Source organism: Myxocyprinus asiaticus, chromosome 28, assembly GCF_019703515.2.
Source record: "Myxocyprinus asiaticus isolate MX2 ecotype Aquarium Trade chromosome 28, UBuf_Myxa_2, whole genome shotgun sequence".
Classification (NCBI taxonomy): domain Eukaryota; kingdom Metazoa; phylum Chordata; class Actinopteri; order Cypriniformes; family Catostomidae; genus Myxocyprinus; species Myxocyprinus asiaticus.
The window spans coordinates 6,193,112-6,219,205 of NC_059371.1; the positions used below are offsets into that span (position 1 = coordinate 6,193,112).

Consider the following 26,094-nt stretch of genomic DNA (forward strand, 5'->3'; position numbering starts at 1 on the left):
GAGTGGCTTAACAAGAGGAATACGACAACTGTAGCCAAATTCCTTGACACGTCTGTGTGTGGTGGCTCTTGATGCCTTGACCCCAGCCTCAGTCCATTCCTTGTGAAGTTCATCCAAATTCTTGAATCAATTTTGCTTGACAATCCTCATAAGGCTGCGGTTCTCTCGGTTGGTTGTGCATCTTTTTCTTCCACACTTTTTCCTTCCACTGAACTTTCTGTTAACATGCTTGGATACAGCACTCTGTGAACAGCCAGCTTCTTTGGCAATGAATGTTTGTGGCTTACCCTCCTTGTGAAGGGTGTCAATGATTGTCTTCTGGACAACTGTCAGATCAGCAGTCTTCCCCATGATTGTGTAGCCTAGTGAACCAAACTGAGAGACCATTTTGAAGGCTCAGGAAACCTTTGCAGGTGTTTTGAGTTGATTAGCTGATTGGCATGTCACCATATTCTAATTTGTTGAGATAGTGAATTGGTGGGTTTTTGTTAAATGTGAGCCAAAATCATCACAATTAAAAGAACCAAAGACTTAAACTACTTCAGTCTGTGTGCACTGAATTTATTTAATACACGAGTTTCACAATTTGAGTTGAATTACTGAAATAAATGAACTTTTCCACGACATTCTAATTTGAGATGCACCTGTATGTCTGAAGAGTGTAAAGTCAAAAGTAGATGCGTTTTGATACCCAATCTTGATTGTTTGAACCAGAGTACTTAGAAATTGAAATGAGAGTGATGGAAGGCGCTGATTCTCACTAAACAATACATTAGATTTCAGTTTGTTTCTCAACAAAACTTATTGTATGCCTTCAGAACAAGGCATAAGTCGCATGTAATTAGTGAAAGCCACATGGGTTTAAAACGAAGGTGAGTAAACAATGACTGAATTTTCATAGTTGGGTGAACTATTCCTTTAAAGGGAACCTTATCGCCCCATTGATTACTGAAGTTGGTTACCGCAATAGTATGTACAAGTATGTATAAAGGGACCGTGTGCTTTAAATGCATTTGCAACTGTGTAAAGAGAATGTTTCTGGTCTTATGCTTGTATAGTAATGTGAGGAATTCATGGCAGGCCTGCTTGAAAACATTAAACCAAGAAGGTCTGTAGAAGTTAGGCAAGTATGTACAACAAGAATGCCCGCTTGCGACTCATAAGCTAAGCATTGCAGATTTTTTTTTATGAGGTATTCTTAATTTGTTTTACAAGATAAAGATGGTCAGAGTTTTTTTTTTATTATTATTATTTTATTTATTTATTATGAATTCATGTGAAATGTTGTCCATAGAGCTTGACTTGTTTTGAACCCAGAACATTTCTTTAACCTTTTAAAGACAATGTTCATTTAGTGTCAAGGTGACCTTATTGTGGACAGACACAAGTGATGCTGCGGTAATTGTTGTTTCTATGACGCTGTGTTTCCATAGTGATAAATGGAGTTGTGGCTCTGTTCCAACATCTTAAACCTGAATCTCAGCCCATCAAGGGCAAGACGCCGCCACAACTGACAGAAAAAGAAACCACTCTGTCTCTCTCCACATCTAACCACCCCAGAAACAAGCTTACAGGATGTTTTTGGCTGGAACTGAGCCTCAAGAGTGCTTCATCTGGAGTCTTTTAAAGATGTTCAAGTTATTAGTAGGGCATTGATGATTTTTAATGGCCTTCCACTCCAGGCACAGGGATTATGCATTATGTGAATGGGTGTGTGTTCGTGTTTTCTGCTTGTGTCCAAGTGTTTTGAAGTGCACTATTAATTAATGATAGTGTGCTGTTGTTTTAGCAACTGGTCTTAGAAGTAGCAACAGTATTCGTTCTTATGAATGAAAGAGAGAGGAGTAAATGGAAATTGAAATCCATCTTTTGTCATTGCTGTTGGAGAGCATGTTGAGAAGCAAGTTTCAGTATTGAGATATCCTCTATAAATCTCCATGTAGCGAAGTTCAGTGGAAAGGTGGAGGCGAGAACCGGCTTGACAATAGAAATAATAATTTAATAATAAACTTAAACAAAAAGACAAACACAAACACATGCCGGGCAGCTGCCCGAGACGCTCTCTCTCCGGAACTGCCGCCTCCGGTCGCCTTTATCCCTCTCGAGAGCTTGATTAGCCTGATTAGGGGCCGGGTGTGCAGCATCACGACCCGGCCCTACCCTCCACCCTGCCGCACTCCCTTACATGAAATAGCCTTAAAGATGAAGTGTGCTTTTTTATCTTTAGGTATTATTATCTTAAAATACTTTCTCCCAGCTCCACTTAATATGGAGAAACAACAAGAAAGCTATCCTTAGGTTATTTTCACTGAAAGAACTGTGACACTGTGATCTTGTGAAAGCATTGTTGTTTTTTTGCACATATCTTCACATTTTCTAAATGTGACTGGTCGATGTATTGTCTGAATGATTAGTCAACTAGTCTGTCTTAATGAAGCCCTGAATAATCTGTCTGGTTTTAAGTCACGACACCACACAGGATGCATTGTTGCATTCGAATGCAGAGATCTTGAGACCTTTCTCCATTTTTATCTTTTAAATAACTTTTTTTAACTTAACAGGGCATCTTAAAAATGCGTCTGAGGTGCTGAAATATACAGATATATATTTTAACAGTACGTGCTCTCTCTGGGAATCAAACCGGTGACTTTGGTGTTAGTAGCATTGACTAAAATGAATGAATCCAGTGTTGTGTGTGCGTGTGTGTGAGTCAGTAAATCGTAGACACCTACATGGTCGTCTTCTTTAACCTCATACATATGTCTCTTTGCCCTTCTTACTCTGATACTCATCTTCATGATTCTTTAATATCGGCCCTTAACACTTGCATAATGCTGTTTAATGGACCGCTCCTCTTCATCTCCTCTCCTCATCATGGACCTGTAATTCTGGCTGCAGTTTGGTTGGGTTTACTGTAGGGCTGCAACTAATGATTATTTTGATAATCAATTAATCTAAAGATTATTAGACTGTTCTGTGATTATTGCAACGATTAATCATTAGCTCTTAACCAATTATTCAGCTTGTATTAAACGTGCTTATTAACAATAAAGAGGACAAAATCATCTTTTACAAATACCTCTAAATGACATTCACTGAATTAAAGGGGGAAAAAAATACTTTTTATTAAGTTTAATTCATCAAACAATTCACTGCAAAACATCCTATTGTTAAATGTTTTTGTCTTGTTTTCCATTTAAAATGGTCAAAATCAAAACATTTACTTGAGAAGCAACATATAAGATATTTAGACTTGCTTTAAGAGAATGTATCTGAAATACAAGTGTATTTTGTATACAGGTGTATTTTTTTCACTTGATTATACTTCTGCGAGTGCAGTAAAGTCAAAATATACTTATATTCAAGATCTGTTCGCTAAAAGCAAGTCTAAATATCTTTGCAATATTTTTTTTTTATTGATTCCTACAAAACATATATATATATATAAATAATATGGAATCAACATTTAAACCCCACAACCACCCCACCCTGACCCCCAACAAAAATCCCTGTGGCCACATAAGAGTATATACACATGATTATAGACATACACAAAAATAAAAAATAAAATAATAATAATAATTACATGTCCAGCAATGTCAGGTATCCGCCCCATTTCTCCATAAACAAATTCAATTTTCCTAGTCTTCTAAACGACCCTTCTTCAAAGGCCGCCACCCTCCCCATATCCGAGCAGCACTCATGAAATGCCCAAAACACAGAGTCTGGGGCAAAATGAAAGCTGAGTGCCCAATACATCACACAAAAGACTCTGAACCTTCAGCCAAAACTCCTGGATCTTAACACACCCCCAAAAGACATGGGTTATGTCTCCATCCTCTGATTGACATTGCCAGCTGGTGGGTGTGTCTTTAAGACCAAGCCTATACAATCTAGTGGGAGTCCAATAAAATCGATGTAAAATCTTGAATTGCATAAGGTGCACCCTTGCATCTCTAGATGCAGACTTAATGTTTTTTAGAATCCTATAATTCACTCACCACACGCCCCACCGAGAACAAACCACATTATAGTGACCACGAGGAGGTTACCCCATGTGACTCTACCCTCCCTAGCATCCGGGCCAATTTGGTTGCTTAGGAGACCTGGCTTGGGAATACAATTCATTTTAATAACATTAACCTTCCCAATCATTGATTAAATGTAATGAAGCCCACCTGCCGACATCGCTCAAACCTTTTTATTAAAGTGTCAAAATTAACTCGAAATTTGCTGGGAATAAAATTCCCAAATACTTAATGTCCTGTTTGGGCCACTGGAAAGCGCTCGGCTGAAAAGCCGTTATCGGGCAGTACGCTGTCAGAGCCAAAGCTTTGGATTTAGACCAGTTAACTCTGTATCCTGAGAATTTAGAAAAGGAATTAATAATTCTGTGGAGGCAAGGCATAGATCTAGTAGGGTCGGAGACTAATAATAAAATATAATCTGCATAAAGCAGAGGCTTATGCGCCACACCTCCCACCATCACCCCTGGAAAATCATCCTCTTTTCTTATCGTGGCTGCTAATGGTTTCAGGGCAAGACAGAACAATAATGGGGAAAGAGGGCAACCCTGCCGGGTGCCCCTATCCAGAGTAAAATAATCTATTTGTTTGTACCGCCACTACCGGGTGTTTATAAAGTAACTTAATCCATCCAATAAAAGTATTCCCGAACCCATATATTTCCAAAATCTTAAAAAGATAATCCCATTCTACCATATCAAATGCCTTTTCGGCATCAAGTGAGATGGCCGTGACCAGAGTCTGATCGTTCACCACTGACCACATGATATTGATGAAACGCCTAATGTTATCAGAAGAGCTGCGGCCCCGAATAAACCCCACCTGATCTATATGTTGATTGGTTAGCCAGAATTTCTGACAATATTTTTACGTCTAGTTGGATCAGGGAAATTGGACGGTAACTCTTACACTCACTTGGATCTTTGTCCTTTTTTAAGAATCAGACTGATCCGGGTTTGTGTCATGGTTGGCGGAAGCTTTCCATTCTTTAATGATTCTGTATAAACTTCTAATAAAAGTGGAGCCGGTTCTGTAGCATAAGATCTAAAAAATTGAATTTTTTAAAAGCATTATTAATATCAGTGGCTGAGGTAAATATTTGAATGGTAGAAAAAGACTCTCTCTTCTTTATATATCTAGCCAAAAGCTTCCCTGCTTTGTCCCCCGACTCAAAGTATGACTGTCAACTCGGGTGCTTCTGTACAAATTTTGTGAGACTGAATTACATAACAGAAAATAATCTATAAAACAAACTCCAGCCAATAGGCAGAATAAACACAAAGAATGTGTAGATTAATTCACAAAACTGTATCAAAGGTGTGTTCCTCCACAAAACAATATCCAGCCGCTAGCGGAACCAGCAAACAAAGAAGAAGAAAAAATCTGTTCAGTTTCCTCAGACAGTCAAATGAATGTTCAGTGAGCCAGCTGTTCATGAGTGCAGCAGATGACCTAAGCCTTCCAATGTCCTGCAAAAAATACACCACAAAACAAATTCAAACCACTAGGAGGCATAAACACAAGGAACATGCAGATTCATCCACAACTGTCCCGAAGGAGTGTTATTCCACTAAACATACTCCAGCCACTAGGTGGAACCAGCACAAATAGAAACAAGAATGGTGCCCAGCTTCCTCGGATGGTCAAGTGAATGTTCAGTGAGTTAAGCTCACTTGGGAGCAACGTGAGAAACACACCATGACTTCCTCAGTCCATTGATTTTATGAAAGACATCACTTGTTGTGTGCATGTAAATATTTTGTGGCCATCCTTAGTATCTATTCTCAATTTGGCCAGAAACATCAGTGCAAAAGTGATCCTCTGTCGATGCAAGAGTTTCTTGAAGGAGTGTTACTACACAAAACAAATTCCTGCCACTAGGCAGAGCCAGCGCAAAAAGAAACAAAATGGCGCCCAGCTTCCTCAGACAGTCAAGTGTATGTTCAGCGAGTCAAGCTCACTTGGGGGCAGTGTGAGAAACACCAAATGGCTTACTCACCCCATTGTCTCTATGAAAGACAATGCTTGCTGTGGGCATGTACATATTTAGTATCTATTTTCAATTTGGCCGGAAACATCAGTGCAAAAGCTATCATTCTTGCATTACTTGAATTGATCACGTTTCTCTCTTGTTGAATTTGCAAAGTCTGGGAACAAGAAAATGCTGTGGTTCTTCCAAGAAAGCCTTCCTTCTCGCCTCGCGTAACACGAGATCTTTATCGGATGATCTCAAAAATTTGGCCAGAATTGATCGGGGCCTGTTTCTCTCAGCGGATCTCTGAATCTCTGTGAGCTTGCTGGATTTCCAGCTTATGGCCTGTTATGCCAAGCAGACTCGGGAAGAGCCCGTCTACAAATTTAACCATATCTCGGCCTTCCTCATGCTTAGGAATTCCAACAATTCAGACGTTGTTTCGGCGATTATGCACCCAAACGCGTTCCAAATCTACTTTGGTCGCTAGCGGATTAGCAGCTAATTCCCTCTCTGATAACTCCGTTTCTCGATGTCCCTGATTCTTGTAACCAACTCAGTGAATTTCTCTTCCATCGCAGTAATCGATCAACGTATTACAGCAAGATCCTCCAAGTCCACCATGACCTTTCGCCAGCATTACAGACATGCTCAACAGTTGGTGTTGAATTTCTCCCACCACACCATCCAAATTGAGTCCCTGGTCTGCGGCCCTGTCTGGGGTATCGGCTTGAGCACGTAAGTGTCTTTTAATATCTCCAGAGCCCAAAGATTTTGAATTCTTTGACATTTTGACTTAATAGAATAGTTATGTAGCAGGGTGTATCGAATCTCACCTGTTATGACATATAAATAATTAAAAACTTGCAAAGTGTGCAAAGCTCACCGTTCACATGTCCGATCCCCACATGCTGCCATGCGACTCCCAAGTCTAAGTATCTTATATGCTGCTTCTCAGGTGAATGTATCTTTTTTAAAGGATTTATAGATATTTTAAATTAATTGTATTTTAAATATTATTTTCAACATTCTCAGATAACATTTTTGTCTTCTGCAGTATAGCTGCTAAAGAAAATGTACATTGTTTTAAAGGAGTTTTAGATATTTATATTGGAAAACAAGCCAAAACCAAAACAAATAAACGTATTTTGTTGCAGTGTATAATGGGGCGAAGACTACCCTCTCTCACCTTTGTTCACTTCAGTCAATCTTTAACTCACAAAAAAACCAAACACTCATATTAATAAAGCTGCGTATTGCCAGTTTTCTTCACAATAAGAAATGCTCAGTGACATATGATTCAGTACGTCAGGAGCCATCACGTCTAACTGCATTAAGCATGCCTGAGGGACGAGCGTCCCAACGACAGTGTGTGCATCAGCCGAGTGCATCAGCCGGGTACAGTTTCAATCTCTCCCCCTTAGATCGGGACATTCGCGCAACTCAGAGAAATGCCAGTTTCAGAGTTTGTAGTTATTTACATGACCTGCTTCCGTATTATTTGAACTTTATTAAAGCTATAACGCATTAAATATAACTGCATTTAAGATGTAATGCCGGGGTGTTCCTTTAAAGGCGCTTGACTCACAAGTTTTGCTTGAACGGAGTGGCTGCTCCAGCTCCACTTATTCCACAATGAGAGTGCTTCTGTATTTACTTATTTTGTATTTTTGCATTATAATTCCCTCATACTTTGTGATCTTCATCAACTGAAGTTGTTTGGAAGGTTTGGAGTGTGTCTGGACTGTGAGCTTTGTAATTCTTCCTCTCATCAGTCAGGCGCGAGCTGCAGTGCTGCTCTCACGCATCATCAATAGAGTTTAATGTGATCTCATGTTACGTTAAATGAGATCAAATGACTTTTCTCAAATGAAATGTTTTGTAGACAGTTTGTCGACATATTGTCGATGTTGTTGATAACGTCGACTAAATGTTTCAGCCCTAGTGTACTGTAGCAGGATGTAATTAACAGGCTTATCACTTTCTCTGGTTCTGTTTAACGACCGCTTCAAATATGTGGAAGGGTGCTGTGACCCCATTCTCCACTTGAGCCTTAGGGCCCCAACTATCAGAGGGATGGTAATCCAGTTTCCCTGTGCTGAGATTTGGCTGTTCATTTAATTGTGTGTGTGTAGCTGACTGCACAGAAGTCCCACGGTGCCTGCAGGCAGGAATTCGTTTTGTCTGAGATAGAGAATGGCTATTACTATTATTCCTCGTTTGACTTCTGAGATCGCTGCTGCAGGTGCACTTCTGTGTCCATTTTTACATGTGAATGCTCTCATTGTTTCTCTGCCCACGTTCTCACCTTTTCTGCAAAGCTGCTTTGAAGCAATGTATTTCATGAAAAGCACTGTGCAAATAAAAATGACGATCTTTTCTTCATCTCTTTGTTTTACATTTTACATTCAGTGACTCCCTGCGCACGCACACTCACACACGCGTGCACATACATACAGACAGACAGTCTATCTATCCATCCATCCACCCATATGTCCATTCGTCTGTCCGTCCATGCATCCATCTGTCCGTCCATCCATCCATCATTCGTCCTTCCATTCATCTGTCCATCCATCTATCATCCATCCATTCAAAAATCCATTCATGCATCCATCCATCCATGCATCCATTCAAATATCCATTTGTGCATCCATTTGGCCATCCATCCATCTATCATTCGTCCATCCCTCCATCCATCCATACATTCGCCTGTCCATCCATGCATCCATCCATCCATCCATCCATGCATCTGTCTGTCCATCCATGCATCCATCCGTCCATCATCCATCCCTCCATCCGTCCGTCTGCCCATCCATCCAGTAATCCATCTGTCTGCCCATCCATCCATCCATTCATTCATACATCTATGTGTGCATTCATCCATCTGTAATCCACCCATCTGTAATTTATCCTTCTGTCCTTCCATCCATCCATCCATCCATGTGTCATTGAATGACACAACAACATTGTTCCAAGTTTTTCATAATTATATCTCTATTAATGTCAGTAATAACTGGCAAGTTGTGATGTTCTCATTTTGTGTTTTCAGGCCCTAAGGGTGGAGCTGAAGGAGCGCGAGCATGTTGTCCTCAGCGCATTGGACCAGGCTAGCATGTTTCTGGCCGACCAGCCAATTGAAGGTCCCGAAGAGCCACGCAAAATTCTGCAGCCTAAAACAGGTGAGAGCCCATAATCTCCTCTTCCTGTTATCCTCCTGGACATTCAAACAAAAATACAATCATGAATTACATGTCATGATTTGTACTGTAAAAAACTGCAGTGAGCTTTGAGTCCCCTTTGAGGCGAGAGGACTTTGAACAGTAAATGCACACCTAAAAATACCTCTTCAAAAGCAAGACCAGAGATGTCAACATAAGAACATTACACACACACACACACACACACACACACACACACATACAGACACACACTACCCAAACCAGCTGAGTTTATTTTGACACTCTCCAAGGGGATGCTCTTTGATGTAAGTGTGTCTCTTATAAGTCGGACACTTGCTGTCAACACGCTCATAGCTGCAGTATCTGATTTCTGGAAAGTTCCACAGCACTCCGGACATTTCCTTAGGGAACCTCTCGAAAAGCTAATTTCAGACAAACGTCAGACATTAAATAACAAAGAAAGAAAGAGCTGCAGAGTGAATTGGAGTGCGTGTGTATCCATACATGTGCATGCATGAAAGCAAGTGATTAGATGGAGTAAATGAATGCCCACAGGAACTGGGTTAATTTGCAGATCACAGACCGCAGGCAATTTCCACATTTCGGCTTCCTGAAGCCCAGAGCTTTCTGTCTTTCAGAAAACATTAAAGTCATCTAAAGTATTATTAGTAGTGTTTGCTAAGGCAAGCATCACTATAAATATTGCTCCTATAGGGTTAGTGATTTGATCAAACCACTAACTGACACAAACAACTTTACTGTTTAACTCGTCCCAAATGTTTTGTGCTACCATTAATCATTCTTTAAATGATCCAGGTTGTTAAAGAGAGGTAAGCTATTACTTTTCTAAGCAATCAGACTAGCGATATTTGCCTGCCGCACAAGAAAACAGGCAGAAAAATCCCATAGACTTTCATTGAAGGAAGAACTCTAGCCATATCTAGAGATCAGAATATCAGAGAGACATAGAGTGGGATTGATTTGCATATTTCAATTAAAGTTCATATTAATTCATTAGGGATTTTTTATGTTACAATGTCAACAGACCTGTTTCAAATATTACATACTATAATTTCTTGATCACTACAAAATCCCATTAAACCGATGAATGATAGTAAATTAGAGTGAATATCTGTGAGTTGTCTGCGGGAGTGGTATGCTAGGATCTGCCACTGATTTGCCGCCATCTGCTGGATGGGAGGTGTGCAACAATTAATGTTTAGTGAAATTTCGTGCATCCACTGAAAAAAAGAAAATGAAAAAAAAAAGGCATTGATTAAAAGATTGAATTGTTCTTGTGAAGATTGTGATTAATCAGAAAAATTATATTTTCATATTGCTCTACTAGCAACCACCAAGAGTACACTAGCAACTTCATATGCCCTGGCAACCAGACACAACACCCTAGCATTGTGGTAACAAGTTTTGCACAGGCAAGCACCACTCACATTTTTAACAGAAAATGTAAAAATCTACTTTGGTTCCCTGCAATCTCAAATAATCAAAGTTTCTTAGTAGAGCCAATTTGTGGAATTCTGTGGAGTAGATTTAAATATGGTTAAAGGTGCATTCTGTCATTTGGGGCTAATTTAAACTAGTTTTAGACATTAACAAATGAATTGTGAATTGTGAAGACTACTCTTAATAGTTTTCTATAAAAAAAAAATAAAAAAAATCTTTTTTTTTTACATGGTGCGTGTCACCCCCTTCAGTGTGTTTCGCCATGTTGACATGACATGGTCCACTGTGTTTCACCAAATGTCAAAGAAGAAAATCCTCACGCTCATTGGCTGCCGCCTATGTAGATACGCTTGGCTATGCTTATTTAGCACACAGTTTTGTTGTTTGGTGATGCGAAGAGCAAAAAGAATACAATGGAACATACTTATTATCATGCTTTAGAAGCAGAGACAACAAGAGATTCAGTAGCTGTACTGCCGAAGAAGCGAAAAAGTCTAGAGTAAACATCGGTACAGCATACACAAGGTGAAAAGATTTGATGATGGAGAAAAACCTGAGTAGTGATGCCGATGTTGCGTCTTTTTTGTTGGAAAGGTAAGACATTATTAATTGTTTAGACCACTCTCTAAAATAGTATCAGTGGAATTTACAGAAAACTCATACGTTACAAAACACACACACACACACAAAACAAAGGATACTTTCAAAAAACAATAAAATTGCACACACACATTTAAAACTAGAGATCCCTCTCCACTGCCCCTCCCCGAGAGCCTTCCAAAAAGGCCAAATATCTGCCCCATTTTCTATCAAATAACCCCAGATTGCCCAGCCTTCTATATGACATCTCCTCAAATGCCGCTACCCTGCCCATCTCTGTGCACAACTCTCAAAATGAGGGCGCTCCAGCTGACTTCCATCCCCTAAGAATAACCCGTCTGCTGATCATTACACTGACCAGGACCCCTATATTAATGACCGCCCCATTGCCTAAAATACAGAGTCTGGGGCAAAATGAAATATGAGTGCCGAATACGTCACACATAAATCTCTGAACCCTCAACCAAAATTCTTGGATCTTAACACACCACCAAAAAACATGGGTTGTGTCCCCATCTTCTGATTGGCATCGCCAGTAGGTGGGTGTGTCTTTAAGACCAAGCCTATACAATCTAAAGGGGATCCAATAGAAATTGCATAGGGCGCTCCTCTGCATCTCTAGATATAGACTTGACTTTTTTTAGAATCCTAGCCCACACTCCCTCCTCCAAACCAAGTTTAAATCTTTCACCCATAATCTCTTGAGAGAAACCGAAGCTCCATCCCCCAGACTCTGAATTAGCAGGGAGTAATACACTGATGCCTCATGATCTTTTCCAAAAGCAGTAATCACCACTCCCAGATTATCTGCCACTTTGGTTTGGGGGGGGGGTGTGCTGCTCCCAAAAATAGTACAGAGCAGGTGGCGCAGCTGTAAATACCTAAAGAACTGAGACATGGGAATCCCAAAATGTTGAACCATATTTTCAAAGGATCTCAACACTCCACTCTCATATAGGTCACCGAGTGTATTAACCTCCTTCACAATCCACTCTGTCCAGCAGAAAGTGGACTTATTAATACACAATTTTGTGTTCAGCCATATGCTCAAGGCTACATTTAAATAAATGTCTGAATTAAACACTCTGGACACTTTTGTCCATGCCAAGTGCAAATGCGAGATAATGGGGTGTAACTTAACTTCTCTGATTAGTTTGATAGAAATGCTTTGCAATGGCGAAATTGGGGCAAGAACTTCCTGTTCAATACAAAACCAGGGAGAGGCTATCTCAGGTGGAAGCGACCAATGAGCCAAATGTCTGAGACTGAATTAATAATAATAAAACAAAATCTTGGGTAAGCCTAGCCCACCTTTGTCAATCGGCCTATGTAACTTAATGAAATGTAATCTGGGACGTTTACCATTCCAAATGAAAGACTTCCCTATGCTATCAAATTGCTTGAAATAATAGAGGGGGACAGCTATAGAGAGAGATTGTAGTGGTTGTAGTTGAATTTTGGAATACAATTTATTTTAATAACATTAACCTTCCCAATCATCGATAAATGTAATGAAGCCCACCTACCCACATCGCTCAAAAACCTTTTTATTAAAGGGTCAATATTAACTCTAACTAAATCACACAGATTTGCTGGGAATAAAATACTCAAATATTTAATGCCTTGTTTAGGCCACTGGAAGGTGCCTAGCTGAAAAGCCGTTACTGGGCAGTACGCTGTCAGAGCCAAATCTTCGGATTTAGACCAATTCACTCTGAATCCTGAGAATTTAGGAATTTATAATTCTATGGAGGCAAGTCATAGATCTAGTAGGGTCGGAGACAAATAATAAAATATAATCTGCATAAAGCAAAAGCTTATGCGCCACACCTCCCACCACCATCCCTGGAAAATCATCCTCCTTTCGTATCATGGCTGCTAATGGTTCCAGGGCAAGACAGAACAATAATGGGGAAAGACGGCAACCCTGCCGGGTGCCCCAATCCAGAGTAAAATAATCTGAAATTAATCCATTTGTTTGAACCGCCGCTACCGGGTGTCTATAAAGTAACTTAATCTACCCAATAAATATATTCCCGGACCCGTACATTTCCAAAATCTTAAAAAGATAATCCCATTCTACCGTATATCAAACGCCTTTTCGGCGTCAAGTGAGATGGCAGCGACTGGAGTCTGATCGTTCGCCACTGCCCTCATGACATTAATGAAATGCCTAATGTTATCAGATGTTATTGGCCTGAATAAACACCACCTGATCTATATGTGTAAGATATGTCAACTTAATCGGTTAGCCAAAATTTTTTACAATATTTTAACGTCTAGCTGGATCAGGGAAATTGGACGGTGTCCTTTTTAAGAATCGGTCTGATCCGGGCTTGCGTCATGGTTGGCGGAAGCTTTCCATTCTTTAATGATTCTGTATAAACTTCTAGCAAAAGTGGAGCCAGTTCTGTAGCATAAGATATAAAAAAACTCAGCGGCAAAACTGCCTGACCCTGGAGCCTTGCCTGTAGGCAAGTACTTAATTACCTCGCCAAGCTCCTCCAAGGTTATCTCAGAATCAAGAGATTTTTTTTTTTGCTCAGTTGTCAGTTTAGGAAGTTCTAATGGTTCCACAAAGTTTCTAATATCCTCATCAGTAGATGAAGATGTGGAACTATAGAGATCAAGATAGAATTCTGTACAAGTATTTTTAATATCAATGGCCGAGGTAAATATTTCACCACCAGCAGATTTCACTGAGGGAATGGTAGAAAAAGACACTCTCTGTTTTATATATCTAAGTTTTCCTGTCTTGCCCTGAATAGCCAAAACTCCACCTTCCGTGACAAAATAGTATTATATCTGTATTTCAATCGGGTCAATTCTCTGAGGCCATTAGACAACATTCGATGCTTCAGATCTGCCTCAGCACTTTTAATATTCCCTTCCAATTCCACGAGTTCTTGTGCTTTGGATTTTTTGGTGAATGCAGCATACTGTATGATCCGGCCCCTAAGAACCGCTTTATGTGCCTCCCAAGCCACGCCCACAGAGGATACTGAGGACCAGTTGGTCTCCATATAGGCATTGATTTCAGCTTTTAACATTTGTTGGAATTCGGGATTTTGCAAAAGGGATACATTAAAGTTGCTAACTATATGATTTCCTTTTCTCTATATGTGGCAACGGCTCTAAACACACCAGGGTGTGATCTGAGACTAAAATGTTTCCAATTGAGCAATTGGCAACTGATGAAATGAGGGTATATATATATATATATATATATATATATATATATATATATATATATATATATATATATATATATATCTGTTCTAGAGTAAATCTTATGGACTGATGTAAAAATGTATAGTCCCTCCCAGATGTGTTCAGAAGTCTCCAAATATCTGTAAGAGCAAGATTTTTACATATCCTGTGAAGCATCAGTGTTGCTCTAGGGGGCTTGCACACTTTTGCTTCACTATGGTCAAGGACTGAGTCCATCAAAAGATTAAAGTCTCCTCCCAATATTATATCATGAGGGGTGCCAGCGGCTTGCAACATCCCTTCAAGTCTATAAAAAGCCCTGATCATCAACGTTAGGTACATAAATATTAGCCAAAATAAGACTTTGCCCCTGAATTTCAGCAAAAACAATAATGACTCTTCCTAATTTATCTTTAATCTGTTTGAGACATTTGAATTGTAGATGTTTACTTATCAGCATAATGATTCCCCTGCTCTTACTTGAGCCAGCACTAAAGAAAACATGTCCACCCCATATCTTCCCAAAATTTTCAGCTTCCTGCGGGGAAAGATGCATTTTTTGAAGAAACACTATATCATATTTCTTATGCTTAAGAAGAGAAATAACGTTTCTTCATTTTATGGGGTGCCCCAACCCTTTCACATTCCACGTGGAGAGAGACAATCCACTTATATTAATATTTGACATTTTGACATATAAGAAAAATAGATTGTGTGTTAAAAACAAGATATAAAGTCCACATTCCAACATTAGTGCAACCATCAAAACCCGAACATCCCCCAGAACCAAACAAACAGAAAAAGAAAAACATGTGCATTAACCCCACGCACGACAGCTGCAACTGGCGTCCGTCCCTCCAAACCCAAACCCCAGTCCATGCACGCATACGAGAACCCCCACGACAACTTTGCCGTCGGATTACTCAAGTCCGGTGTTTCTATACAAATTTTGTGAGACAGAATTACACAGCAAAATATAATCTATAAAACAAACTCCAGCCAATAGGCGGAATAACACAGAGAGTGTGTAGATTCATCCATAAAACTGTCTGAAGGTGTGTTATAAACTCCAGCCGCTAGGCGGATCTAGCACAAAAAGAGCGTGCAGATTCCCCAAACAGTCAAGCGGATGTTCAGTGAGCCGGTTCACTCGGCTGCAACATGAGTGCAAACAAATGACTTAATCACTCCAATGTCTTGCAAGAAATACTCCACAAAACAAACTCCAGCCAATAGGAGGAATAAGTAAAAAGAGCTTGTAGATTCATTCATAAAACTGTCCTGAAGGTGCGTTACTCCACAAAATAAACTCCAGCCGCTAGGCGGAACCAGCACAAAAAAGCACTCAGTTTCCTCAAACAGTCAAGTGAATGTTCAGTGAGCCAGTCCACTCGGCTGCAACATGAATACCACAAGATGACTTACTTTATTAAGGACATCGCTTGCTGTGGGCATATGAATGTTTTATGGCCATCCTTAGCATCTATTCTCAATTTGGCCGGGAGTATCAGTGCTAAAGCGACCTTCCATTGATGTAAAAGTTTCTTGCATTCCTTGAATCGATAAGGTTTCTCTCTTGTCAAATTCGCAAAGTCTGGGAAAAAGAAAATGCTGTGGTTTTTCCAAGAAAGCCTTCCTTTACTCCTCGCCTCGCTTAACACAAGATCTTTATTGGATGATCTCAGAAATTTGGCCAGAATTGATTTGGCCTGTCTCCCTCCATGGATCGCTGAGCAGGAACCCTGTGAGCTCGCTCGATTTCGAGTTTATGGCCTGCTATGTCGAGAAGATTCAGAAGGAGCCCATCCGGAAATTTCACCATATCCTGTCCCTCTTCGGCCTCAGGAATTCCGACGATATGGATGTTATTCCACCGGCTATGGTTCTCTATGTACTCCAACTCCTCCCAGACATGCTCCAAATCCACCTTGGTCACTTGCGGATTAGCAGATAATTCCCTCTCCGATGACTCCAGATAATCAATCCGTTTCTCGACATCCCCCACTCTTGTAACCACCTCGGTGAACTTCACCTCCATGGCAGCGATCGATCGACGTATCACAGCAAGATCATCCAAGTCAGCAACGTCCTTCGTCAGCATTGCCAACATGTTCAGAATCTCTCGCCGCATTTCCCGCACCTCTCAGACTAAATCGACTCCCAGGCTTGCGGCTTGCTCGGGGTGTCAGCTTGAGCACATAAGTGTCTTTTAATGTCTCCAGAGCCTGAGGATTTTGAATTCTTTGACATATTGTCCTCCTAGAACTGTTATGGAACCGAGTGTATCGAATCTCACTAGTTTGTCATTTAAAAGTGTTAAAACTAGCAAAGTGCACAGAGCTTGCCGTTCACACGTCTGATCCTCACATGGCGTCATGTGACTCCCAGTAATAAATAACTTTGGAAATTATCTCAAACTCTGATATTTTCCCAATGCAAATGATATTCCAGAGCTGACTGCAGAGAGATGATCATGCTGATCCACATCGATAGATGGCAGTACAGCGTCTAACATCACTGTTGTATCGGTACTTAAAGTACACGAAGAAGAGCAATGCAAACGCTAGCTAGAGAAATACTGAATTCCCCCTTTAATATCTTTACTACAAATTGAAATTCAGATCTAGTTTCAATTCACATTCGGTACTTTTGATGTCAGCCGGGTTCAACAGGGCATTGATCTGGCCCCCCACTCATATTCTCTAAACGAACTCCTCTCCCCTCGCTCTGAACACCTACAGCAATCTCACACGCTTCTGATCAGAGCCTGGGAGCGTTTTGTGAGCTTCCGTTTTTCCTTATCCTTGCGATTAAAGCACAGAGCACAGCTATCTGAACAGATAACCTGCTCATGTGGTCTGCTTGTTCTACACACACACACACACACACACACACACACACACACACACACACACACACACGTTGTAGGAGAAACCCACAGAGATAAAATTAAAGATAACCCTGCAAGCACAAAACATTTTTACATTTCAAAACATTGCAATTTGAGTGCAGTTAGTGGAAAAATCTGTGGCAACCAGGGGCGTAGTTTCCAGGGGGGGATGGGGTGGAGGTAACCCCCCCCCCCAAATATAAGCATGTAGATGCTTCATGCCCCATTTTCAAGCCATATCTACATCCTTGGTGCCAACAACAGCATTTAACATGACTGTGAAACATTTAAATTGTAATTATTCTTATTTCAAATAAATGTCTCATTCCTCCACCCCCAAAAAAAGCATTAAAGTGACGAGCAGCGAGTGCACAAGAAGTATGACAGGAGGTGGGTTTTGTCACGTAAGGCAGTTATCTTGTGACAAGCTATATCAATAACTTTTGAAAATAACATTTAAGCTGCGGTTACATACAGGTAAGGTGGAATTAAAAATAGCAGGAGTGCTGTAATATAATGGTTACATTAAGGATACTGTATACCAGGGGTACTCGATAGGTGGTCCAGATCCGGACCGAAGGACACTTCAATCCGGACCGAGATCTAAATCTTTGTTCTAGTTATCTGACACCTAGCTAAGTTATTGTGTAAGCATAAGTCTGTATGCGCACAGAGCAGAAATAGCACGTTCCACGCTAGAGAGAAATATTTCTCTCTATAGTGGGATTAAAGCGCGTCCAGTACTATGCAATTATTCCTGCTCTCCACGCGTTGCCTTTCTCCCAGCTATAGACATCAGGCATGGATAAAGCCGGATTTACTGTACATAGAACAGGCGCGGTTATTTTAACAAAAGTAGTTTAGACCCCGCTACAGATACTGCCATCTGTTGCTTAAACACACTGAAGAAAACAAAAATGAAGCAAACTGAAACCATCTTCATCTGTCTGATATGTGATTCAGAAGGTTCAGCTAAGCCAGGTTTGTGTCAGGACATTTTTCTGAGTCTAAGTTTAGCTTCATTTATCAGCATGTTAGGAGCCTTTTTTTTTTTTTTTTTTTTTATAATAAACAGATTTTTGTTCTAATCACAGATGTCATCGTGGCATGGATGGCAAGGAAACCCTATTTATACTTAAATTAAGCAAATAGTATTTTAATTCTTCACTGTTGTAATGTAAATTGTTTATTTATTTTTGTTTGTTTGTAGATTCTTACTTAAATATAAAATAGAAATTGAAATATAAAAATGGTCAATTCAGACTTTTACATTTTTATAAAGTTTCTCTCAGGGGACACCCCTGAACCCCCACACAGTATTTTGTATCTGTCAAAAGTTTTGTGTCCCATACACATACTGTATATTCTGAATGTAAAAATATTTAAACAAAAACTGCACTGTCATTCAGCTTTCATTCAGCTTCAAAATGAACTGTTGATCTTATCTTTTATTATTCATTTCCAAGTGCCCTCGACTGATGAAGTCTTGATTAAATATTTTAATCCTTTAGTAGAAGATCCCTCAGACCCCACTACTTTGGCTGTCTCCAAAGCACATATAGCCATCATAAAAGTACTCCATATGACTCCAGTGGATTAATTAAAGTGAAACTCTAGGTGTGTAAGAAATAGATCAATATTTAAAACGTTTTTTTTTTTTTTTTTACTAAAAATTCACAAGGGTCGAATACTCGAGAGAGCCTCTTGTGTGACGTAAGCACATTGGCAAGTTCACATGAGAACTGACACGTGAAATTGGAAGCGGAATGGAAGTGCAATCTTTCGTGTACTTTCGGTAGGCTTACTGTGTACTTACCCAAGAAAGTACTGAGTAATATTAGGTAACTACATGTACTTGGGTTAAGGTTAGTTTTGGGGTTAGGTTTTGGGTACCTAGTAATTACTGTAATTGTTGTAATTGTATTGTATGTAAATGTAGAATGGTACAGTTAAATAAAGTGCTACCAATATTCATACGTAGATGCCTCATTTGGCTGGTTTGGATACATCAACTGTGGCACAATCTTGGATCGGTCAACAAGGAGAGCTGTTTGAATCGGTTTGTATGCAAGTGAATGGAGGAGATGCCTCAGACCGAGCTCCTTGCTCAGACCGCTGCATAAGCTGCTTTTGTATTGTGGTCCATAGGAACAGCTGCTAATATGGGATCGACATATGAATATCTATGCAGAGGAGGCTTACACGCTTACGTCACGCATGAGGCAGTTTGAACTCTCATTGACACCCTCATCAATGAGCTCGCTGTAAACCAACATTTTAAGTAAAAAAAAGTTTGAAATATTTATCTATTCTTACACACACCAAGCGTTTTGCTTCAGAAGACATTAATTAATCCACTGGAGTCGTATGGATTACTTTTATGTACATTCTATTACAGTATACCGCCTGGATTCACTGGATTTACCAATTTAATTTCCCAACTCTACCTGAAAATGAGAGAGGACGGTTTAGGTGAGTGTGTTTGATTACTCCCTTGGCTCCATTGCAACCTTTGCCATACAGTGTTACAGATGTTGCTTGGAAGTGTGGAAAAAAATAGCTTGTTACTGGAAATGCTACACTTTTGTGAAAATAGCTGAGCTACCGTCACGCTACTGAAAAATGTAGATATGTTAGCAGCGTCCCTACCTTGAAGGGGGTCGCACACCGGAAGCATCTAGTGGACGATATGGCGTGTTCTTAAATTCGAAACAGTAGTTTTCTATGAAGGTACGCACACTGCTGCCGCCACTCGGCATCTGTCTGTGTCACCCAGCTACGACTCCGGAGGCTGCTCAAATTTGTAACGCGCCACGGAGCGCAACTCGCATAGATTTCCATTAAATTCGAATCAAATCATTATCAAAGGACATCGATTATTTAATCTAGCCTTCACTGGATGATATACATTATTGTGTATATGTATCTTTCTTAATACCTTCCAAAATGTATTTTCAGTTACATGGATGTCTTTTTGTGGGTTGACCGCTTGAGTGAAACCTATTCATACAAACTGCATAATAAACATCGCCATTTCTGATCGTACAGTTTGCGCAGTTACACAAGTTTCATACACTAACCTGCAAATTCATCAACATCCTTCAAAAAACCTTCGTAACATTAGTGTGTATCTGCAATGCACCTGCCACTTGCACCGCATCGACGCGCCCTTTCCTAGCCGTGATGCGGCATGGCACTTCTCGTCCCTTAAGTTTACTTCTCCCCAACACTTAGTGCATTTACATGCAAGTTCTTACAGTGATTATGCTTAAGCCAACAATGTGTGTGGTAAACTCATTAACCAGCTTTCAGAAACGGCTTAAAAATAAATCGATCGACATGAGTAAATTTTTGCCCATTACCCCGATTTCGCGTTGCATGAAAACACCTTTACCAGCGTTCTAACGGGTTTATCCAATGTACAAGTGTTGTGCGCATGCCTCTTCGTGGTTTGACGTCAAAACCAGAGCATAACATGATCGTTTCTAAAAAGAGAATCTTTTGTAAGCGTAGTTTTATTGCTTTGTGGTATTTTTTAAATAAGCTGACATTTGGGAGTTATCAGCTTATTGGTATGCATGTAAACGGACTCACTGATTGGTAGGCACTATACTTTGAAAAATGTTCGTTGCAAAAACTATTTGCCAACGGCATATGTAGTACCAGTTTGTTGGTAATGATGATCTTTAAACATTGCAAGGGGATGTGCTAACAGTGTCATATAAATGTTTCTGCAATGTTGTGAAAATGTGTATTACGTAAAAAACACAACACCTGTCGTATTATGTACATAGCATAAAAACTTTATCACAGCCTCGTCACAACTTAAAAAAAACCTTTACAACGAGCAACCTTACCCAAATGTTCATGCAAATTACAGTTTTCTAAATTGAAATGTATTATTATATGACGATAAACAATCTGTTCCACTGCTTTCCATCAAATTAACATAAACACAGTACTACAAAATATTACTGCCAGTTCCGTTTCTATTCAGCCTCTGAATCTTAATTGAATTTCATACCTTTGCAGAAACACTTGAATGAATTTGAATAGTAAATTGATTATCACTTGGCTAAAAGAGAAATATGGAAATGAAAGATAGAGGTGAGCGTTTATGAAATGGAGAGTTCAGTTCTGCCATTTATGACAGTGACATTACCTGAAGTGTATTTAAATGTTCTCCAAAACCCTGTAAGCAGAATTAAAGAGCAGATGTTAATGTTGTAGAGCTGCCCATAGACATGCCCTAGGCTACTCTCAGATTCCCCAAACATCTGCCTCCTCTCATCTGGAAAACCGGTCCCACTCTTAGCTCATTAGTTGAGTGGACTCATTAGTAAACACCTTAATAAGTGAGTTGGTTGAGCCAAAATGTTGTTAATTTATCATATTGATAATCCAGATCCACAAAAATAAGATTTTAGAACTGGACTGTATCTGTATTGCTCTGTTCCAAAACCTTGTGAGCTGCCCACCTAACATTTTAGGCATCATAGGCATACCTCAACACAAAAGACAGCAGGCAAACATTTTCGATCTAAGATGTTGTATGGAATCAGTTTGAAATATGAAACCAGTCTCAAAATGTGTTACAAATGAGTCTTATGTGGTTCCATGATGGGATGCTGCTTTAGAAGGTAGGTGCTTATGTAGACAGTGAGGCAGCTTGCTATGGTTTGTAGCTCTGTAAAATCCAAATTTACATTTATAACCAGAAATGTCTAAACTTACTTGATATGAAGTGAAATTATTTTAAGGTGTAAATTGAATCAAGTTTGTTTACATGATGTTTCGTAGAACTGACCCCAGAGGAGAAGGCCCAACGAGTGGCTAAGGCGATCCGTAAGCAGACAGCAGAGGTTGGTGAGCGCTGGGAGAGGCTGATGGGACATGCGAGCACCTGGCAGGAGCAGGTTGAGAGAGCTCTCAATAAACTGCAGGAACTCCAGAGCTCCATGGACCAACTAGACATGCGTCTTGCACATGCTGAGGAGCTCAAAGCAGGATGGCAACCTGTGGGAGATCTTCTCATAGACTCTCTTCAGGATCACATTGATAGGACAATGGTTTGTGTATTTCCCCTTATCTCCCTTACTCTAATTGGTTGAACTTTGACTTGGACCCATCGATGGGTCCAAGTCAAAGTTCATCCAATTAGAGTCCATTAACAAATGTACAGAAATTTTTGTTACGTACTATTCTAGGTCATCATTTTCACCTTCATTCCCTGCAAAAAGCTATTTTTATGGTTTATTAACAAGGTTTCATCAGTCCCATGATAACCCTGTTAGACCTCTCACACATGTATGAGTCATTTCCAAACACTCAGGCTGATGATTTTTTTAAATTTGTGTTAGAGCAATGTCTGCAGATAAAGATGTTAATATTATTATTTTTTCTCTCACTGTGTGGGTGTTCCAGGCTTTCAGAGAGGAAATCTCTCCTATGAAACAAGATGTTCAAGCTGTGAATGATCTGGCAGGTCAACTGACTCCACTGGACATCCAGCTGTCCTCCACCACCAACCGCCAGTTAGACAACCTCAACATGCGCTGGAAACTACTGCAGGTCCTCCACCTACTCAAATCCCTTTCCTTTCCTTTCCTGTCCTGTCCCGTCTTTCCCTTCCCTGTGCTTTTCTTTTCTTTTCCTTTCCTTTATTTTTTTCCTGTTCTTTCCTTCCCTGTCCTTTTCCTTTCATTTAATTTTTTTCTTCATTTCCTGTCCTTTCCTTTCCCATCTTTCCCCCTCCCTGTGCTTTTCCTTACCTTACCTTTCCTTTCCTGTCCTTTCCCATCATTCCCCTCCTTGTGCCTTTCCTGTCCAGTCCTTTCCTTTTCCTGTCCTCTCCTGTCCTTTTCCATCTTTCCCCTTCATGTGCCTTTCCTTTCCTTTTCCTGTCTTTCCTTTCCCTGTGCTTTTCCTTTCCTGTCTTTTTCTGTCCTGTCCTTTTCCATCATTCCCCTCCACTTCCTGTCCTGTCCTTTCCTTATCTGCCCTTTACTTGCCTTCCCTGTCATTTTCTGCCCTGTACTTTCCCATCATTACCTTCCACATCCTTTTGTTTTCTTTTCCTTTTCTTTCCTTCCATTTTCTTTCTCTTTCCTTATCATGGTCTTTTCCTGTTCATTCTCTTCTTTTCCTTCCCTGTCCTTTTCCGTTTCTTCCCTGCGATGTCCCCTTTCCTTTTTTCTCCTTCTCTAGTAAATCAATTTTAAAATATTTCTTCCTCTTTTTTGTCTCTTTCTCTCACTCCGATCTCACTGTCTCTCTCTGAAGGTCATCTGATGTGTTATTAATACAGTGTGTGTGAGACTACGAGTGCACGCTGTGCTCAGTGGATTGTTGTGTGTTTGATCTGTGTAAGCTTTGATGAGAGAGAATCTCTTCACCTCAGGATCAGTCTAAGTATAGTCACTGAAAGTACAGAAAGAGAAAGAACGTGTCCATACATTGCTGTCTTTCATACACTCACACTCTCTCTCTCTCTCTCTCTCTCTCTCTCTCTCTCTCTCTCTCTCTCCAGGCGGCTGTAGAGGACAGGTTGAAGCTCTTACGGGAAGCACACAGGGATTTTGGTCCCTCCTCTCAACACTTCTTATTAAGTAAGTCACTAACCCACATTAAAACAGTAATAAACATGAATAAAGTCACACAATTATGTCAGCGTTATGCAGCCTGTCTCACTAGTCAATGATTAGTGGTGTTTGCAAAGACAAGCATCACTATTATTATTATTTTTTAATTACGTTTTTCATGCATTTGTATGTTGTCCATCGAAACAGTAGATTGTTGTCACAGATATTTAAAATATACCATTAATAGAAAAAAATTATTAATTAAACTTGGTATAATGTGTATAAAAATTAAATAAATAATAATTGTATTTACAACCCCTGTGAGCAAGCTGAAGGCGACTGTGGCAAGGAACACAAAACTCCATAAGATATTGGTTAATGGAGAAAAATAACCTTGTGAGAAACCAAGCTCACTGTGGTGGCCAGTTCCCCTCTGGCTAAACAACATGAATATAATGCCAATATTAGTTATTTGTTGTGCAGTGCAGGTCATGGTTTAAAATTTGTAAATTAAGCAAGCGTTAAGGTCCAGTGTTTAAAAAAAAAAAAAAAAAAAAAAAAAAGTATGAACTAAGATTAATGACTTATGTCTTTGAAATCCATTCTGGATTAACTGCAGAAGTTCACATAGATGCATTGTCTTTTGTTAGTTGCCTGATAAAGGCTTTTGTTGGCAATTAAATTATCTAGTCTATGTATTCCATTTCAAGAGTGTAGTCCATCAATAGACAAAGATGATGCAGGAAGATATCAGTGAGGTACATCGCAGTTCAACAGGTAGGTGAGTTTGGTGGGGTCCATCCTAAATCCAAGGTTCAGGCAGTGGCATATGAAGTATCCCATGTCTTACATGTCGGCCGATCACTGCCATGGAGGCAAAGTTCACTGATGTGGTTATAAGATGGGGGATGTCGAGAAACGGATCCATTATCTGGAGTCATCGGAGAGGGAATTATCTGCTAATCTGCTAGCGACCAAGATGGATTTGGAGCATGTCTAGGAGAAGTTGGAGAACATGGAGAACCGTAGCCGACGGAATAACGTCCGTATCATCGGGATTCCTGAGGGCAAAGATATGGTGAAATTCCTGGACGGGTTCCTTCCGAATCTGCTCGACAAGGCAGGCCATCAGCTGGAGAACGAGCGAACTCTCAGGGTTCCTGCTTGGCGATCCGTGGAGGGAGGCAGGCCCCGATCAATTCTGGACAAATTTCTGAGATCATCTTATAAAGATTTTGTGTTGTGCAGGGCGAGGAGTAAAGGAAGGCTTTCTTGGAAAAACCACAGCATTTTCTTTTTCCCAGACTTTGTGAATTTGATGAGAGAAACGTGATCGATTCAAGGAATGCAAGAAACTTTTACATCAACGGAAGTCCGCTTTTGCACTGATATTCCCGGCCAAATTGAGAATAGATGCTAAGGATGGCCGTGAAACATTCACATGCCCACAGCAAGCGATGTCCTTCATAAAGTCAATGGAGTAAGTCATCTTGTGGTACTCACTTTGCAGCCGAGTGGACTGGCTCACTGAACATTCGCTTGACTATTTGAGGAATCTATCTCCTTTTTTTTTTTTTGTGCTGGTTCCACCTAGCGACTGGAGTTTATTTTGTAGAGTGCATGGACTGTTTGAGTTTGGAGGGACGGATGCCAGTTAGTGCTGTCATGTGTGGGGTTAATGCACACGTTTTTCTTTTTTCTGTTTGTTTGGTTCTGGGGGATGTTCGGGTTTTGATGGTTGCACTAATGTTGGAATGTGGACTTTATAATCTTGTTTTTGACACACAATCTATTTTTTGTTATATGTCAAAATGTCAGATGTTAATATGAATGGATTGTCTCTCTCCATGTGGAATGTGAATGGGTTGGGGCACCCCATAAAAAGAAGGAAGGTTATTTCTCTTAAGCATAAAGAAATATGATGTAGTGTTTCTTCAAGAAACGCATCTTTCCCCGCAGGAAGCTGAAAAATTTGGGAGGATATGGGGTGGGCATGTCTTTACTGCTGGCTCGAGTAAGAGCAAGGGAGTCATTACACTGATAAGTAAACATCTACAATTCAAATGTCTCAAACAGATTAAAGATATACTAGGAAGAGTCATTATTATTTTAGCTGAAATTCAGGGGAAAAGTCTTATTTTGGCTAATATTTATGCACTTAACATTGATCAGGGTT

At 40.0% G+C, this 26,094-nt stretch overlaps 1 protein-coding gene across 7 annotated transcripts in view; it reads left to right on the top strand.

Moving 5' to 3' along the window:
- The window catches only part of LOC127418870 (utrophin-like), a 333,951-nt gene that overhangs the window by 226,538 nt on the left and 81,319 nt on the right, over nucleotides 1–26,094 (top strand). For all 7 annotated transcript variants that reach the window (XM_051659723.1, XM_051659719.1, XM_051659722.1 and 4 more), the window contains 4 exons: nucleotides 9,047–9,176; nucleotides 22,138–22,406; nucleotides 22,762–22,908; nucleotides 23,867–23,945. In XM_051659723.1, the coding sequence (XP_051515683.1) occupies nucleotides 9,047–9,176; nucleotides 22,138–22,406; nucleotides 22,762–22,908; nucleotides 23,867–23,945 (625 nt within the window). The remainder of the gene's footprint in view (nucleotides 1–9,046; nucleotides 9,177–22,137; nucleotides 22,407–22,761; nucleotides 22,909–23,866; nucleotides 23,946–26,094) is intronic.